Genomic DNA, 20,372 nt, shown 5'->3' with positions numbered 1-20,372 from the left:
AAAGCTTCATAGACAGTCAGTGTTCTGCAAAAAGATCATTTCATGTACACATGAATTATGGGGGTTACATTCTTAACATGGCTTTCAATCTATGAATGAACATGAATGAACAATGAGAAATTGTTACCCTGACCAGACAGGAGTTTGCATTACATGCAAACACAGAAGTGGACATAAAAAGGATTTTCAATGTGACTGCTATAGCGGCCATATTGAAAATCAGATTTGAACTGCTTGAACAAACTTGGCGTTTTCATTTGTTGGAATAAGCATGTGAAGTTTCAACTTAACCTGTGAAGCTTTTGAGCAAATGTTAACAGTGCATGATGGACACACAGGCCATGACATAAGCTCACTTGATTTTGATTTTTTTTATCAATTCTCTTTGAAAATGTTTGTATTTTGTTACAATAATATTTTGAATATCATATACCGCTGCGTAGAAGGCAGGTTTTTAACACCTAGAATTAGGGCGGCTTTCAAGGGGGGATTGTCTTTTAGACAGGGTTGAGTTTTGATTATTTTTCCCTCCACACAAAGACATTACTGTGAGCATGTTACACCGAAAATACCATGTCAACAAATCAGTACTGAAGTACGCAAACTAATCATGGCATGGTTATAAAAAGTGTTTATTGTATATCTGGACTTATATCTGTAATCTATTTGATCAATTCTATTAAAAATTTCTTTTAATATTGTTTACATTCACTTCGGCGAAATCGTGTAGGGGTAGTTTGAAATAATCTTGAACTTGAGTAATATTTGTTACATTTATCACTACCGCTTTTCAGAACGTTCTCTGAAAGCTATGTACCCTAGTGTAATTACACGTTCCAAGTGACTAACATTTTAAAGTGTTCCAGCCCACTGTCTTTTCATATCTGAGCTTGTATCGCTGCGGATTGATGCATCCTATTTTAACTTGGAAACACGCTCAAATTTCAAAACACAGTAGGTTAATCTCCTAAATGTATGTTAAGAACTACCTCAGTAAGTGAGTCACAGTGCATTGTGATACATTCCAAAGTGAGTTCCAAAGTCATCAATGAAACTGTGGCGATAATGTCTTTGTCATCATTCGACATAACACTGAAGAATGCTGGATTCTGATTAGTTAAATAAGATTAAATCAGGTATCTACTTCCATTTGAAACCTCAGATGAACTGGAATTTCGCTCACAATGATCGTGAAAACCCTGGTAATTGTCAAAAACTTGTCCGCAAGCTCCTCCTGCCTATGTCATTCTGCGGGTATCCATGACCCAGATTTAATTCCCTGTTTCTTCCTTTCGTGGCATGCCAAGTATCATTTGCTTAAGGTCATCCATATATATATATGTGAGTTTCTCATCTCTAACCTCACCAAACAAAAGAGCGGGCAGATGAAACAAAATATAAAATTTAACAAAATTTATTTTCGATAATTGTATAAGTTATTTTAGGTAATATTTTATGGAACTTAAAAACACTTGGTACTAGTCTATAAATTAGTTTATGATAAAAGTCTCTTTGCTTTGAAACAGCTGAAGAAAGATAAAGTTGACCTGGTTCTTTTATGATGGTGCAATAGCAGCAGTAATTAGATCGGTGCACAAATTTCCACAGCTACAGGAAAAGATGAGATACGAAAACTTTATATTATTTCATGAGATGGGGAACTCAGATAAAACATGGAGAGCCTCACATACTTTGAAATGTGGTTCAGATAAATATTTTGTTCACATTTATTCTGCCATGGCATGAACATGGATTTCCACATGATTATAATCAACATTATTAAGGTCGCTGGCTACACGGATCATCATCTCTTGTAACTACTTCGACATGAACACTTTTTTGGGTCTTTCAGCTCAAAGTAACAATGTCACTCTCAGAGGCATTTTTTCTCAATCCATGACAAGCATCTGTCATAATGTCAATGCCTCGACAATCTTCCTGGTCAGTTGGTTTCAACAATGTATACACACAACCTCATTCACGGCGTCATCACAAGATTCCTTCCAATACACCCCACACACACACAATCAGGGTTATGACCTCGGGATGAATTAATAAACAAATTTGTTTTCATTAGTTAAGAATTGTTTTCGTGAATATTATTATAAAAACATGCTGTGCATGGTATTTTATGATTGCACTGCAGGAGTCTAGATTGTAAAACTTTTTGTTTGCCCCTATTCCGACAACGTGATATCCTAGCAGCCATGCCTCAAGCGCGCATCCAAATTTGATTACCGGTACTGCTTATGACAACAGTTTACTGTCAAGTACTTTACAAGTTCGCTTGTCTTCAATATGAGCAAGGAAACATTTTGTGAGACGCTTAATTTGTCGGAAGAGTTGTTCAAGATGATCAGGGGAGCCTTTTGACATTTCCATTTTGACAATGATGACTTTATCGTAGAGAAATTTCCAATTCAAGAAGACATCATTCTGGATGTCAAATCGAATCAACAAGATGGCGCCTCTCATCCCGCCCTTAAAGTGCAACAAAAACTTTGAAAAATTCAGTGCCGATTCTTGGGATCAGTGGATCAGTGTCACAGCCAGATTTCATTGTGGAACCAGTGTAAGGCAAAGATGTCTGTTCACACTGCTTTTGTCAACCATACGTGACACAGCACAGGCAATCTTGGTTTGGGAATGGTGCCCCACCAAGTTGTAGAAATGTTCTCGATTTGAAAACAGTGCTACAAAAACTTCTGGACTGAGCTGAATACACAAAGTTTTTTGAGAGATCCTAAGTACTTGGACTTGGAGAAATGGATATTAAACGTAGCAGCAGATGAAGGATTGGTGTAGAGAAAAGGGAAGTAATGCCAGATAGTGTTTTAAAACTTGTGCGTGAAGTGTGTTCAAATTCACCAAACAAAATAAAAATCTAATGATCTAATGATCAAACTCGTGGGAATTATGTCAAAGAAAAAGATATCCATAATTAACATTGCCTTGGAATATGTGTAACAGATTTTTTGTTTATTGTAAGTACAGTATTATTCAGATAGGCCTAATGTAGGTCAAATCATGTGGTTATATTTTGCTACGTATTTAAGGTAGGGTTATTTTGTCAATTGTTTTTGAATAACTATGTACTTTGTAACCATTATTTTGAACTGGTAAAGAGTATAGTAATTAATCTTGAACTTGAGTAATATTTCTCATGTTTGTTACAAAGTATGACCCCTTTTCTACTCACCAGAATAATGTCACTAGACCAAGACTCGCTGACTTGACGGAATACTAGGTCCAAAATAAGTATTTCACTCCAGGAGTTTTGGAGTAGCTTCATCTGATCTTCCACCTGCAAGAAATATATACTGTGTTAAAAACATGGCTGACATTTGTCAACAAAATTAACCATACGATTGCAAACAAGAAACTCAGGCTTTTGGTTAAAACAAAACATATCTGATGAAAGGCTACAACTCAATAATAAATGCAGACAACAGTCCTAAAGACTGCAGAAAGACCATAACTCTGCTGGAGCTCCCATCACTCAGTAAGAGCTCCCATCACACTACTATGAGCTCCCAACAGTCTGCTATGAGCTCCCATCACTCTGCTAGAGCTCTCATCACTCTGCTAGAGCTCCCATCACACTGCTAGAGCTCCCATCACCCTGCTAGAGCTCCCATCACTCAGTAAGAGCTCCCATCATACTGCTATGAGCTCCCATCAGTCTGCTAGAGCTCCCATGACTCTGCTAGAGCTCCCATCAGTCTGCTAGAGCTCCCATGACTCTGCTAGAGCTCCCATGACTCTGCTAGAGCTCCCATCACTCAGTAAGAGCTCCCATGACTCTGCTATGAGCTCCCATCACTCTGCTAGAGCTCCCATCAGTCTGCTAGAGCTCCCATCAGTCTGCTAGAGCTCCCATCAGTCTGCTATGAGCTCCCATCACTCTGCTAGAGCTCCCATCAGTCTGCTAGAGCTCCCATCAGTCTGCTAGAGCTCCCATCAGTCTGCTAGAGCTCCCATCAGTCTGCTATGAGCTCCCATCACTCTGCTAGAGCTCCCATCAGTCTTCTAGAGCTCCCATCAGTCTGCTATGAGCTCCCATCACTCTGCTAGAGCTCCCATCACTCTGCTAGAGCTCCCATCAGTCTGCTATGAGCTCCCATCACTCTGCTAGAGCTCCCATCACTCTGCTTAAGCTCCCATCACTCTGCTAGAGCTAGACTGGTATAGGAGACCAGACATTGTATCCCCATTGTTTCCAATGGGTACCAGTTGTGCTCCTCTCCCATGACTCTGCTAGAGCTCCCATCACTCAGTAAGAGCTCCCATGACTCTGCTATGAGCTCCCATCACTCTGCTAGAGCTCCCATCAGTCTGCTAGAGCTCCCATCAGTCTGCTAGAGCTCCCATCAGTCTGCTATGAGCTCCCATCACTCTGCTAGAGCTCCCATCAGTCTGCTAGAGCTCCCATCAGTCTGCTAGAGCTCCCATCACTCTGCTAGAGCTCCCATCACTCAGTAAGAGCTCCCATCACTCTGCTATGAGCTCCCATCAGTCTGCTAGAGCTCCCATCACTCTGCTAGAGCTCCCCTCACTCAGTAAGAGCTCCCATCACTCAGTAAGAGCTCCCATCAGTCTGCTAGAGCTCTCATCAGTCTGCTATGAGCTCCCATCACTCTGCTAGAGCTCCCATCACTCTGCTAGAGCTCCCATCAGTCTGCTATGAGCTCCCATAACTCTGCTAGAGCTCCCATCAGTCTGCTAGAGCTCCCATCAGTCTGTTAGAGCTCCCATCACTCTGCTAGAGCTCCCATCAGTCTGCTAGAGCTCCCATCAGTCTGCTATGAGCTCCCATCACTCTGCTAGAGCTCCCATCAGTCTGCTATGAGCTCCCATCACTCTGCTAGAGCTCCCATCACTCTGCTTAAGCTCCCATCACTCTGCTAGAGCTAGACTGGTATAGGAGACCAGACATTGTATCCCCATTGTTTCCAATGGGTACCAGTTGTGCTCCTCTGCCAGTTGATAAGTTACTTTATGCATACCAGTCAGAATTTCTTCTTAGATTGGCAAAATCAAAACAAAGGGATTTTGCCGAGAAGTTTAACATAAGTTTCAGGTATATCGATGATCTGTCACATTCTATTATGGTCAAACAGCCAATTACCTTCCACAGATTTACCCACCTGAACTAGAAATAAAAGAGACCAGTGAAACATGTCTCATCTGTTTCATATTCAGATCTATGCATAAAGATTCAGAGTGATAAAAAAACTCTCCACAAGACTGTATGACAAGAGTGATGACTTTAACTTTGCAACAGTCCTTTTTATTTTTTTGGTAGACCAATTAACCATTCTGCAGCTCCAGCATGTGCTATCAACATTTCACTTTTCAATCTCAACTTTTCAGATACAAATTGAGCATGGTCTTTCTATCAAGATTTGCAAAGAGTTTACGACTCTTGCTCAAAAGTAGTTTGTTCAGGCTTCATACATTCAAGGCCTTGGCAAAAGCCTTATGGTTGACACGGGAGTGTATTCCCGAATTATTTACATCGAATACGGTACTTATGATGCAGTCGGAACAGTACAATAGACTCTGTGCCAGTGTTTTGTCACTTTTATTTTATTGACATGGTGCCAAACCAATCAGCCCAACAATTTGTCTAATGATCCACAAAAAGAGTCCACAGTCAATAAAATACCGACTGGCCAGATGGACCATATTCTGGTACTATCCCAACTGAATCAACAGTTTAAAATGACAACAAAGTCAGCCACTTAACAAAACCTGCTGTCAGCATTGCTATTCAAATTTTTTTTCTGCATAAATACTTGAGACAAAAAGTATCAACAAATATGGAACAATGTTTCTCAATCTGCTAGAAGGTATATATTACCTGTTGTGATACACAAATTAATTTTACACAATTTTTCCCTCTAAGCCTTATATTTCCAAGGAGAATATTTCTGCATTACAATTTTCCCAGAAAACACTACAATTTTAACAAGAAATCATTTGATGCGTTCCTTGAACGCAGTGGCAAAATTTTTGTTTATTAGATTAAATCAACAACAAAATAATTTCCCAAGAATATTTTACAAGCTGTGAACGTCGAAAGGCCGAGAATGGCTGAATCATCTTTATGAATCTTCTATAGTTGGTTTTAGTAAGAGAAACAAGTAAGAACCGAAGCAATCCCTTCACCACTGTATCCCCATGTCACAGGCTGCTTATGATGTAGTATCTACAAGTTCATTTGATCCACATACATCAATGTAAACAAAATGATTTGATTCAAGAACCCTGCGTAAGGCTAATTCCAACCATCATGCCAGTTGCAGCCATCTTACAGGACCTTTCACTTGTGCTCAATTCAGACATCAGTAGGAAATACATGCCTACAAAATACAACCTCAGATCAGGCTCAAATACTTGGCATCTAGCTACCTTTACACAAGAGTCATCAGAAGTTGACAAATCCCCCCGGCCCCCTCCAAATTTGAAAGAACAAATCATCTGACTCTTATTGTAAGTCCAACTTCACGAGAGAATTTCTATTGAATCTGTCTGTTTGTATACAAGAGTAGTTATTGAGCTATCAAAACTATACCATGGGAGTGGGATTCAGAACTTTGTATTTCAATGTTAGGTACACACCACAATGAACCGTGTCAAAATCAAATTAAGGAAAACATTTTTTTTTTCTAAAAATAACCTAAATAGCAAAAGGCACCAGTTGACAACATGGTCTTTGTGTGTGCACAGTTTTGAAAGAATACCAATTAGTCTTAGAGATATGGTCCGGACAAATACACCACTATGAACAGAGTCAAACTTGTAGACATGGAAACAGGAAAAAATCAAATTCCTAAATAGCAAAAGGCACTGCACTCCTAGATTAATACATGTACCAAGTTTGAATGAAAAATGCTGATAGTCTTTTAGTTCTGCTCCGGCAATGAAACCTGCCTCCACAAGTAAATGTGCAATTCTGTATGTAATGAATCAAGAGTTGAATGTTCTTGAAGAAGCATAACATTTTCTAAAATTCCTAAATAGCAAAAAGGCACCAGTTCAGTATGTGCCTGGTAGACATGCAAACTTTTGTAAGGAAGGTATTTAACGGTTTTTGAGTTTTGCTCCTGAAATGAACACCACCCTCATAGAACCTAAGTCAAACTTGTTGCCATGGAAACGTAAAAAATAAAAATTTCTAAAATTCCTAAAGAGCAAAAGGCACAAATTCAGTATGTGACTGATAGATTTGCCAAGTTTTGAATTGTTTTTGAGTTCTGCCCCGGAAAGGAAAAGGAAATTATTACGGACGGACAGACAGATCGCTATATCCCCCACATTATATGCCGGGGGGATAAAAATCTGTAAATAGCAAAAGGTGCCACTTCAGGATCTGTTTGATATATCTGCCAATTTTTGTTGAAACATATTTAACGGTTTTCGAGTTACGCTCTGGAAACGAAATGATTACGGTCGAACGGACGGACAGACGGACGGACGGACGGACGGACGAGGTGTTGACTATATCCCCCTGAATTATATGCTTGGGGAGAAGATGAAAAGGAAAGGCTTTCTGTGACCTTGAAATATAAGCTCAGGATCACCTGATTCATCCATTGTCTGTTGACATTCCAAAGAAACCTTTCATCAAAATTTGAACACAATCCATACTTATAATAGAAATATCTTGCTGACAACCTGGAAATTGGTGAAATGCTTTCTATGATCACCCATTTCAACTTGGGTCAGCAAACACCCATAAATAAAAGCAATAAAATCATTTCCATATTTATAAGAAATCTCTATTGAAAGCACATGTCTATAAATCACATTCAAGTGATGATACCAAGGGTTTGTGTAAAGGTGAGCATATGTACCTTCAGTGGCACCCATCACAAACACATGCAAAGGCAAGTCAATTGTACAACTTAGAAAACATAGAAATATACGGTACAAATAAAAAATAGGGATTAATATCAGACAACATTTTGGTTACTGATGCAACAAATTTGGAAATGTCCTCCACGTGTTACCATAACATCTTTACCGAGGCCTTGAATGTTGTAACTCCCCAAAACAACTTTTGAACTTTGAACATGATTTGAAATGCTAATGAATATGTATCACAGTACCTTTGAAATATACTGGTGTATTGTAGTTTTCAAAATCATGCATATTTTCATCTTGTTGACAAAAGTTTAAGTGGGTGACAAGTCGCAACCATCTTCCTGTATACGATGTGTTTGGTTAAGTGGTCAAAAGTGTGCAAGGAAAGTCCAACGTATGAGTCCATTTTCAGTCAGGTTCATAACATTAGCGGTGAAAGGATACATTGGAAGTTTTCATGCCATGTATTGATACATGTCCCTTTTTTCTGTATTGATACAAAACGATACACTAGCTAAAACAATTACTTACCACTCGTTTGGTGACACACAGCATTTACTTCAGTCAAATGTCGCAAAATGCGTAATTAGGGTTTCAAGTTCACTACCAAACATGGTCACTACTAATGTGTCTGGAGCTAGCTTTATGTTTTGAACCTGCTCTGAAATATTCCATGCCATTTGACGTAAATAGGCATGTCAAGATATCGTGACCTATGTCTTGTGATACGTATCATATCATGACCTTGCAGTAAATATGCATATTGTGATTCGACATAAACATACATATCGTGATACGTATCATATCATGACCTTGCAGTAAATATGCATATCGTGATTTGACATAAACACGCATATCGTGATACGTATCATATCATGACCTTGCAGTATTGTTTCAACCCTAGCACATATCTCAGTACATGATTCCTTATTACAAAAACTTGCAATACAAAAGCCAGGCTAATACCCATCACTAAGGAGTCATATGATGCTCTTTGAAATCTTCATAAATTGAGCATGCTTGATCATACTTCAAAAGTTGTGACATTTTGACACCAAAGGCTGGAGCTGTTAGAATAATGCTAGACTGATTATTGGAAATTTGAAATCGTCCTTCTTGTCACAGAGTCTTTTGAATAGTTTTATGTCATTGAATCCTTCTAGTTCAGGTGGGTAAATATGTGGAAGTAATTTGTCTATTTGACCTTTACTGAGCAAAATCAGATCTTCGATATACCTGACTCTTGTGTCAAACTTCTTGGCTAAATTTGCTTGTTTTGACTATGCCAATCCGGGTAGAAATTCTGATTTATATGCATAAAGAAGCAGATTAGGAAAAAGGGAGCGCAAATGGTGTTCATGGGGATGCCCACATCTTGCCTAAATGTCTTACCCTCAATTTCTACAAAGATGTTATCAATGAGGAAGTCCAGCAGATATGTAACTATATCTATGGTCACCAGGTTTAGTAACAAATGCTCCATGGATCAAGGAATGAAGTTTTCTTTAAGTTTGTCATGTTGGATCTGCGAAGGTGAAAAATCATTTTTTTTACTGAATTGAACTTGGTTCTTTTCTGAGATAAGCAAACACATAACGTTGACGATGGATGCCACCCTGCGCACCCCATGACAACAGCTCCAGCCCAGCACAGATTAGTCAGAACGATGGCATTAAGAAATCGGTTGCAAACTGTCACTCAGATAATGGACCTGCTGCACCAGGCAACTGTGTAAGAGTACATGCTCAGACAGTGCGGAATCATCTGCACAGATGGAATTTGCATGTATGACATCCACGTGTCATCCCACAACTAACGTCACATCATTTGAAACAGAGGCGTCAGTAGTGAAAGGAACGTCAGCACTGGGATAATTGACGTTGTGCTAATGTAATGTTTTCTGACGAATCCAGGTTCATTTTCGACTTTCATGGCTGAAAGAGTTTGGAGACTTCCTAATGAGTGTTTTGGAATGGAATTTAATGTCATATATAGCATGATGGTTTTGGGTCCATAATGGTCTGGGGTGGTATCCCAATGACAGGTCAACATTATCGGGACAACATCATTGGACCACTTGTGGTGCCATGTGCATAATGTGTTGGGCATCTTTCAAGGTGATAATGCTCATGCTCATTGTGCCAGGAATGTAACCCATTCATCCAACAGCAGATATCCATGTCATGCCATGGCCAGCACTCAGTCTTGACCTTTCACCCTTTGAACATGCCTGGGACTTCATTGGCAGATGAGAAAGTCAACGTCAAAATCCACCCACCACCCTCAATGAACTTGGTGTTGCTCTCACTGATTAGCAGAACAACAAGTCAAGCTGACATTGGTTGACCCATCAGAAGCATGAGCCAACGTATTTGAGCACGTCTGGCCAAAAGAGGATGCATACAAGTGACTGCTGCGAAAAGCAAATTTTGAAATTGATCCCCGACATCTTTCATGACCTAGCGTGCCACCATCACACCAACCATTAGAACTCACGTCCTTATTTGAATAACTGACGAAAGTCAGTGATTATATGTGATTATATGATTAGCTGGAATATTGCTGAGTGCGGTGTTAAACAACAAACAAACAAACTTGCAAAAGTGTCCTTCAGACAGCACAAAGGTAGCTTATCTTGGAGACTCGCCACTCCTTTACCAGGACCGACTGCTGACTTCCTAACTGTTAAAGGTGACCCCCTGACCTCTCCTACCCATTTTGGAGCTGTTGTTGACTGTTCAGCCAGCCAGACCTGCTGATGTGGCTGGACGTAGCTGCTACATTCAACTGGTTGCTTGGAAGAAACTGGGACGTGGATCCAAAACATTGTTCACAGCTCCCATGACATCATAGTTCAGTTCTGGACAGAGCTTTCTTCATCGTTGGGAACAGATGGCAGTCTGAAGGCGTGAGATCAGGAGCATAAGGTGGGTGCTGAAGGAGTTCAAGGCAACACTCATGGATTGTAGCCATGGATGATTTGACCACTGGTGCATTGTCCTGATGGAAGAGCACGACTTTTCTCAGCTTCCCACATCTTTGTCTCAATTTTATATCGTAATTGCATCAAAGTGCGGCTGAATATGCTCCATTATTGTCTAGCCGTTAAGGAAACAGTCCACATGATGACACCGCGGCGTCCCAGAACACAAAGACTACAACCTTGCCAGCTGATGCGACAGTCCCTGCCTTCTTTGGTGGTGGCAATGTCAAATGCTCTCACTGATTTGATTGTTGTTGGGACCCAGGCTTGAAGTGTTTCATTCATAGTCACAAATTACCAAACAACCTATCTGGATCAGCTTCAAACAGAGCTAGAATATCACAAAACATGTTGTGCAAGGTGTGTTTGTGATCAGATGTCGGAAGCTTTGGAACCCAACAAACTGATACTTTCTTCAATGACAAAGTTTCTGTGATAATGTTCTGTCTCCTGGGAAATGCCTACTGAACTGGTAATATGATGTTCAGTCATTCGCTTGTCACTATATTGTGGATTCTCTGGATCAGTTCTGGTATTGCTGATGCAACAGACCTTCCAGGAATGGGGTCTTATGCAAGGCTGTCCCGCCAATCGTAAACTCTGCTGCCAACCTCTTTACAGTGGTATATGAAGGACATCCTTCCCTAGTGTTGTGCTTATATCTTCATGGTTGGCTTTTGGTGTTAAGCCCCGTGCCTGCTTTACTTTATCACTGCATGTTCCTGAAGTTCATCCATTTCCAAAAATCACAGACCCCTGCTTATTCTATTGACTTGTTACAGTTACACAATTTGCTCAAATATTTTGTGGAAACATTGTTATGACATCCCCTAATGTGCGCAACAAAAGATTACACTATTACGCAATTCCTTCTACATGAGGCTCAGTACTTATTAGTCAACCCATGTGTGATTATGACATTGAACATGTAGATTGGTTATTGAACCTGCTCTGAATTTACTTGTCAAATCTGACCAATATACAGTCATGCCCCGCTTATACGGACTTCAGATATCCGGAAACCTCGGTTCCCGGACGATTTTCATTCAAAACGAAATAATTACTATATAAATTTACCCGTATATCCGGAAATTCAGTTTCCGGAACCGGACTGTCATTTTCATACACAAAACACTGAAATGCACTCAAAATTGTCTCACTTATCCGGACAATACACTTCCGCTGGTGGTAATCCTTTGATTCGTGAGAAGTCAATTAACCAAGTGACACTGAGTTACGTTTGAGACGAGCTTGTTTATTGTACATGTAATCCCCTTCGATAAATATGGCGTCTGTGGAGGTCAGAGGTCAAAGTTGTGTAAGTATGGCCTGTAAGTATGGCACTGACTTTGGACATACCATAGGAAATTCGACAATTGGTGACAGTTCAAACTTCCATGACAGACTTTGTCATCTGTCATGAGTTGCATAATTGAAGGGAAGTAACTCTTCCAGTAAGAAGCTGGTTTCAGTTATACGGAAATTCGTTTATACGGACGAATTGTGAAATGACGCAAGTGTCCGTATAAACGAGGCACGACTGTACATCAATGTGTTCCAAGTGACAAGCCAGTGCTAATTATCCAGTAAAGAATCACAAACAAGTTGCCGACATGGTAATGAGACCTTAGGCCTACCTACTACAGTCGTGCCTCGTTTATACGGACACTTGCGTCATTTCACAATTCGTCCGTATAAACTTCCCTTCAATTATGCAACTCATGACAAAATTCCTTATACATATTGTTTTTATTAATTTCGGCGAAATCGTGTGTGAAGTGATCGGAAGATCGCACAACTCACCGTTATTAACAGCAACCACGGTCAGAATACCGCTATTGACTCCTTGAAACGAACTTTAGTTGACAGAGAATGGATACATATATCATAAATGCCATACTTTGACTCGTTAAAAGTCATATTTGTTTTTGTTTGACGATTCTATGTCAACATGAAATTCTCGCGATCACGCGATCACGTGTGCGTGAGCCTTGACGGTGACTGGTCAGACTGGTTCCATGTAAAAAATAATACCCGAGAATAGCGATCAGCTGCTTTGCTTAGGGTTATTATTATTTTAAATATGGTTAGTAAAGGCTGCATATAATTAAGAAAATAATGAAATATATTATTCAAAAAAAAAAAAAAGTTTCAGATACCATTGTTGTCGATCCTTGCATTAAAAATCCTATAAAGTTATATCATTGGGTGTGTCTTGACCGAATCACCGGTCGATTCCAAGAAAACGTGTGTACAGCTGATTGCTGTTTCCGGCTTAGTTTACGAGAAAATACACAAGGTAATCTTAATACCTAGATATAAAACAATGCCTCGTAATGTTCTCGTAATACGTAATGAAGTTCAATTTTGACCTCTGACCTCCACAGACGCCATATTTATCGAAGGGGATTACATGTACAATATACAAGCTCGTCTCAAACGTAACTCAGTGTCACTGGTTAATTGACTTCTCACGAATCAAAGATATTACCACCAGCGGAAGTGTATTGTCCGGATAAGTGAGACAGTTTTGAGTGCATTTCAGTGTTTTGAGTATGAAAATGACCGTCCGGTTCCGGAAACTGAATTTCCGGATATACGGGTAAATTTATATAGTAATTATTTCGTTTTGAATGAAAATCGTCCGGGAACCGAGGTTTCCGGATATCTGAAGTCCGTATAAGCGGGGCACGACTGTATTGGCATGAAGTGACTGGTTATTGAACTTGACCTATACTGCAGAAAGGATAATGTTAATATCAAATTGGGTAAAATCAATACTTGTCTACATTATCGTTCTTAAAACCAGTAGGGGGCATGGGTGGCCCAGTCGTCTAAGGTGCCGCGATTCGCTGTGCAGAGTTGCGTCCCTTGGGCACGCCAGAAACCTATGATTGTGGGTTTGAATCCCGGTTCGCCCCTATTATGTTTCTAGGTTTGTCAGCACCATACCCGTGCTCGTGGGTTTCACCGAAGTGGTAAACGTCTGAGACCTGCATCACTTCAGGCTTTCCTCCCACATTAAGCTGACACGCCACGATATAACTGGAATACTGTTAAAATCGGCGTTAAACCCAACTCACTCACTTAAAACCAGTACAGGACTGGATGTGTGATCTTTCACCTATTAATTATTGATTCAGATTGTTATTGAACTTGCCTAAATTATCATCCAATATTATTACATCCCCTCTAAATCATCAACACCAGACACTACTTTGTCACTGATATCTGACCTACCATATATTGCTTTCTATCAACCTTTTAACTGCCTCCTATGAAAGGCAATACATAATCCAAAATCCACTGATTTGAGGTGATCTTGCTTGTGTAGTTGTCAAGTTCTAGGTAAGAACTAAACACCCAATTAGAAAAGTGTCTGCATCACATGCAAAGCAGCCCCCATCCCCTGTAACCTGAATGCCTCCAAACAAGTATCATGAACCATTCTGACCGTATCAAGTCAGGTGACTCCATCCAAGAAATGTATATATGTCTTATCAACTTCTAACTAAAAATATCCAAATTAAAAGATACACAAGCTGTGACCTTCAATCTCATCTAATCACATGCGTTTTGAACATGTTTTGATTTTTCATGAATTAAATCCAAAATGTCATGGAGCCACAAAATGTTACCTGTTGTTAATCTGACCTCATATAAAGGTTACCAACTTCATTCCATTGAGACCCTAGACTGATTTATCCAAGGCGACATAAAATGTATCAGTGACCTCCAGCTTATACAGAGGTCACAAAAAAGTTGCTGTTCCAGATTTCACCATAGCCATATGTATACTGATCAATTCCAATCATAAATACTCTATTAAGTCAAATTAGTGTACTCAAGTCCACAAACATTGTTGATGACTTATTCATATGGCATGACCATGACCGTCAATGTCATCTAATCACTTTTCAGAACAATATAGGAGGTATGAAATCTCTAACAGACGTCATAGCATGTGGGCCAGAAAACCAATAGCGGCTGGGGTGGAGCAAACACATGAAGCAGTCCCCCTTAGGCCCCATAAGGTATTGCTTAAACCATGAGTCATGAAACAAGCATCTCAACTTGACTGTCTTCTCAGTCGCTACCTGCAAAAGATTCCTCTACTCCAAGGGTAGAACTCTGTGACTTGTTACAATGAACGGAAATTTTAAAAAACATCTGAAAATGGACATGGCAGCCACGTCCCAGTAAGTAAAGGAGACATAGATGTCTGATCTTCAGTTTGGTCTCTGAGATGTGTACAGGGAACGTTATGAACACAAAATGAATACTTGAAAGTCATTTTCCAACAAGATGCCTGATCTCCCCCGGCAATACTAAGAACAGACTTTTTGAGTAATCACAACATCCAGGTCCAGCCATGGCCCTCCAGGCCCCGGGATCATGAAAGTGGTCTTAGCTCAAATTTTGCTAAGCACGAATTTTGTCTTAAGTTTTTAAGATTTTGCTTAGCTAAGATTCGGTCTAAGACTGGATCTTGAAACGGTCTCAACAAAATCTTAGCTAAGTCTAAGTCTAAGACTGTCGTCATAGGGACACGCGCACGTAATATCGCACTACTGTAATCATTGGATGCCGAGGTTATTTTTCTGACGCACATTTTCCTAAGATCGGAAAAAGAGAAGGTTGTGCGAGAATTGCACTCACCCGGCACTGGATCTACCTCTGGCTATAAAATTGTAGAATATTAAATTTCCTATCTGATGGTGTAAATTTAACTGTAAATATTAAACAGGTTTGAAAAAAAGACGCTGCTAAGTTTTGTCCGAGAATTTATTCTGCGTCGAAAGACAGGAAATTTCTCCGCTTTTTAGCGTACACCAATAAAAGTACTGTGCAACAAAAAAATTTATTTAGCAGCTTTACCGAAACTGTGAGCGAACATAATACTGCCTAATATTTGAACGACATAAATATATATCAAATGGAGTTATATGAGTATGAATAACGACATAAATTCAATGCACAAAATAGCCTGACGTAAATGACGAAAACTGATTTACCGCTATGACGTCAAAAAGCGACAGAGTGGTTACACACGTTCAAAGGAAAGGGGGCATAACTCTGCTATGCTTCGCACTAGTTTATTGTTACTAGGGTCACTTGGTGAGAATTAGCTGTGGGTAAGGACAGTGTATTTTCGTGGTGTTTTGTTCACGAGGAACCAAACTATTCCAACACAAATATCGATATTGAAACTGTATATGTTTAGGCATAAAAAAACCATCAGAAATGATGAAATTATACTTCATAAAAAATGAGTGAAATGGATGGCCCTATGTAAACCATAAATTAGTCCTTAGATTCCAACATTCTCCTGATTGTGCAAGTGTAATTTGACTAATGTTGCACCTATCTAATTGGATCACTAGCAGTATCATCAAATGTAATTGATTACCAAGAAAATGACACAATTCTATTTGACGTCATGGCTGCTTGTTTGTCTTTGACAACGTCGGAGAAAGACGACACTGGTATTTTGATTGATATATATCTCCCCTAATTTTCGTTCATGATATGGAAAAAGTCCATGTGTTTAAAACGGAATTTGGCGCTTTTTTGACACAACATAAAAAGACTGCGTTTACCATGTAAATAATGTCTTGAATAGATAAACAATTTGATAATGTACAGTGTATCCTAATTGGACAAGACACACACCTGTTTGGCATCAATTTTACGTAATCAAGTACTAAAAATTTTATTTCAAACCAAACAAAATTATTATTCAATATTGTACATGTATTTGTTCATTATTATGTAATTATTTCTCATCATCTTGTCTCAAAATTATACCATAAAAGATGCGAAGAAAGCTCTCTTGGTATAGAATTAACAGGATAATCGTATAAGGATAATCGTCCACCAACTGGGTACATGGCACGGGTTATATTTTAAAACTTTTTACAATTCTTGTAGAAATATAGTAAACAGTTTAATATCATGGGGTCACAATATTTGATAAAGGATGAACCCATTGATTATATAATGCAAAACTAGAGAAATAATTCATAAGTCGTTTGTGACTAACGCGCACCAGGCGAATTGTTAGATATCACTGTTTTGTATATCAAACGGCATAAAAAGAATTCCAAGACAAGGACAATTCTTCTAGAAATGTGTGCATATATTTTAACGAAAAATAATATCAATTTTCTTTAAGTTATATCTTCAGTTTAGTTATACAGCTATTCGTGGACACTGTTTATATGAACCTATAATATTGACTATTACACACCCTAGAAATACATACATGTTGCAGTTGCATTTACATTTCATCTAGTATCGCTTGTCCAAAATAAAGAAATATCGTATACGACACTATAAACTTATCAATTTCATATGTAAACATTGTTCAAATAAACAGGATATTATTAAAGGTTCATACAAGTTGTGGCCTATATCTACTTATGATATCATATTGAACATTGATTAATATCCAAAGTGAAATTAAATGTGTGAAAAAATGTACACAAGACATGCACGATCTACATCATAATTGAAACTGTAAATAGCCTGCTAGGACACAATGATCGTGTGTACTTTCATTCAAGGACCTTCACCTCAAAGAAATTACCTAATATGTACAACATATATTGACGTATGACATCACTACCAGTGACCGACTTTTACAAAATGGCGAGTTGATTGTCAACAGTACGCGGGATTTTACAAGGGGACTTTCATTGATTCAGGGTTCGTATATACATAAATGTGACATGTAAGTAATCAGACCCATTCTGACAATCTGTGTACTGTTATTTGTTGTTATATTTTTCATTGAAACCAACGGAAATTCAGATAAATACTGATAAATACCTACTTACTTACTTACTTACTTTGGAGATTTAACGTGCGCTTTCCGACTGATGCGTATTTCGCACAAGGGCCCTGCCAGGCCATTTAATGTGTTTCCGAAAGGGGCGAAAGTGGTGTGTGCAACCCAAGAGAGGGCTTTAGGGGTTGCTTATATAGAATTTGGGAATTTTGATAAATACCGTTGTCGTTGTGCGTGATTTTGCGTCAGTCATAGCTGGACAGGAACTTCGACAAGTTCTGTTGAAAATATCAAATCATTGCAATGTATATATTCCCTAATTCTCCCTACGATTCTCTTCCCGTGTTTATTCTGAAAATACTGAGCCAATGTACTCAACGAATAGACGAATGGCTTTGTTTACATTTCCAACAAGAGCACTTTTTTCAGCGTTCGTTTCACGACTCATTTATTTTGCTTCATTACATCTAGCCAATTTGTATTGGTGACAAAGACCATTTGGCATTTGATTCTAAAATGTATGAGGCATTCAAGGATGTAGGTATCGCAGCTGATTTTGAAATATACGTGATGGTCTTTTCGTCTCATTACCGGTGTACGTATAACATGATTTTGTAAACACTATCCAATATGGCTGACACAAAGCGACTGAGCAACTGAAGGTGAAAAACCCCAGTAGCAAAAAACTGAAGGAATATCAAAACTTGAATAATAGGTGGGAGACAGTGGGAACGCTGAGTGGGGTAGAATCTATGCCAGTTCATCACCGGTTAGACCAACGATGAAAAAGATGGTAGGACGACGAAATCTATATCTCTCAAAGAGCTCTTCGTCGTTGTACAGATCAAGAGGGTTGAATCGGCCTCGAAATGTCCGATGAATTGCTATTTTGTCCTTTTTAGCCCCTAGGCTACACATGAGGCGAAGAAACTCCGCCATCTTTCTTGCTACAAATTGTGTCTTAAGTCTACTCAGGGGCAGTCTTAGGACTTGAGATCAAATTTTGTCTTAGGCTTAAGATATTCTCATAGATTGTGCTTCGTGATCCCCGATTTAAGACAAAATTTGGTCTTAAGTCTAAATCTTAAGAGTTAAAGACAAAATATGGTCTTAAGTTAGTTTCATGATCCCGGGCCCTGGTCTCCAGATTTTAACCCAATCAACAATGCATGGGAAGCATTGGATCAACGACTGGGAGCATGTCAGCAACAACCACTGAACCTCCTTCAAATAGCACAAGCACTGCAAGCAGAGTGGGTTAACATTCCCCAGGCCCCAATTCGGGATCTGATTGCTTCCAAAGAATGAAAATGATAGTCACTTTTGGACTCTAATGGCGGCCATACAAGATATTGAGAACAGATAATCTTTATCTTGAAAATCTACTGTTCCATGTGTGCCATATGGAACCTGGGTCAATGACAATGATGTGCAATTATTAACTGTTCATTATCTAAATTATATATATCTATATATATATATATATATCTAAAATCACTTCTGCGTTTCTTTTTTTTGCAGAGTATATAATTGTCTATGATACTATTTAAGAAATGACTTTCACATTGTGTGAGTTCCTTGGAGTATGAACCTTCATAGAGAGAGGGCCAAACAGTATGAACGTCGTAACTTGAACTAAGAACCTGTGGTTACATGTTTTAGTCATCACTGATCAATTGGCCGATGATTGAAAGGTGATTTAACATGTGTGAAATGGACACGAAGGTAAATTCATAGATTGCTGTAGACTGAAACTGTCAAATTCAAACTTTGCACTGCACCTCGCCTATTAGTATATAAACTGTACCCCTAGTTAGAAAAGAATCCATGAAGTAGATTTTAAGTTACAGATTTCACAAATGTTGAAGTAAAAAAATATTTTAAGTTGAAAACATGAAAAAAAATCATGTTAATTTTCAGAAAATATAGTTCAAAATTAAACTTTGCACTGCAGCTATTCTTTTAGTACGGAAACTGTTTCCTAATTTTATAGGAATCCATGAAGTAGATTTGACCTCATAGGTCGCACAAACGTTGAAGTAAAAAAAATATTCACAACATCAAAATCATATTTTTTCAGAAAATACACATATCAAAATCAAACTTTGCACTGCACTTCTTCTATTAGTATGGAAACTGTCCCTTATACTTGAAAAAATCCATGCAATAATTTCCTAGTTATAGTTCACACAAATGTTTTTGTAAAACAATTCTAAGTAAAAAAAATGAACAAAAGCTGTAATTGTTTCAGAAAATCCAAATATTGAAATCAAACTTCACACTTCCTATAGGTATAAAAAGTGTCCACCAAGTTAGAAAAGAATCTATGTAGTAGTTTTCAAGTTAAAATATGTCACTAACAAAAATGTCTTTGGAAGGACAGAAGGAAAGAAGTCGAAAGGACGGACAGAAGGACGGAATTCGGTGACATAACTATATATAACACTGCCCTTACAGGTTGGGGGTATAATAATGTAATTGATTATGCATATATGAGGAATACTGTTACAAACTGTAGCTGAAAAATGATCAACCAAAATTATTTAAGAATAATAATTAGAAGACAAAGAGAAATTTACTTTCAAGTAAATCACTTTTGGGTCTAAACATGTTTTAAGATTTCACAAAGATGAAGCTAGATTTTATCACAAAATTATGATGTTAACATTGACATGTTTACAAATCAAGAGCCCCAGCAGACACTTTCGATGAAGAGTAACCACAAACATG

The 20,372-nt window shown here is 38.6% G+C and overlaps 1 protein-coding gene across 3 annotated transcripts in view; it reads right to left on the bottom strand.

The window, feature by feature from the left end:
* The window catches only part of LOC139473085 (nuclear receptor subfamily 5 group A member 2-like), a 230,188-nt gene that overhangs the window by 11,540 nt on the left and 198,276 nt on the right, over positions 1-20,372 (bottom strand). For all 3 annotated transcript variants that reach the window (XM_071255598.1, XM_071255599.1, XM_071255600.1), the window contains one exon: positions 3,200-3,304. In XM_071255598.1, the coding sequence (XP_071111699.1) occupies positions 3,200-3,304 (105 nt within the window). The remainder of the gene's footprint in view (positions 1-3,199; positions 3,305-20,372) is intronic.

Source organism: Haliotis cracherodii, unplaced genomic scaffold, assembly GCF_022045235.1.
Source record: "Haliotis cracherodii isolate W230 unplaced genomic scaffold, xgHalCrac1.p SCAF_26, whole genome shotgun sequence".
NCBI classification, from domain to species: Eukaryota; Metazoa; Mollusca; class Gastropoda; order Lepetellida; family Haliotidae; genus Haliotis; species Haliotis cracherodii.
Note: the sequence above shows the minus strand (reverse complement) of the source record. Positions and strands in the feature narration are given on the sequence as shown.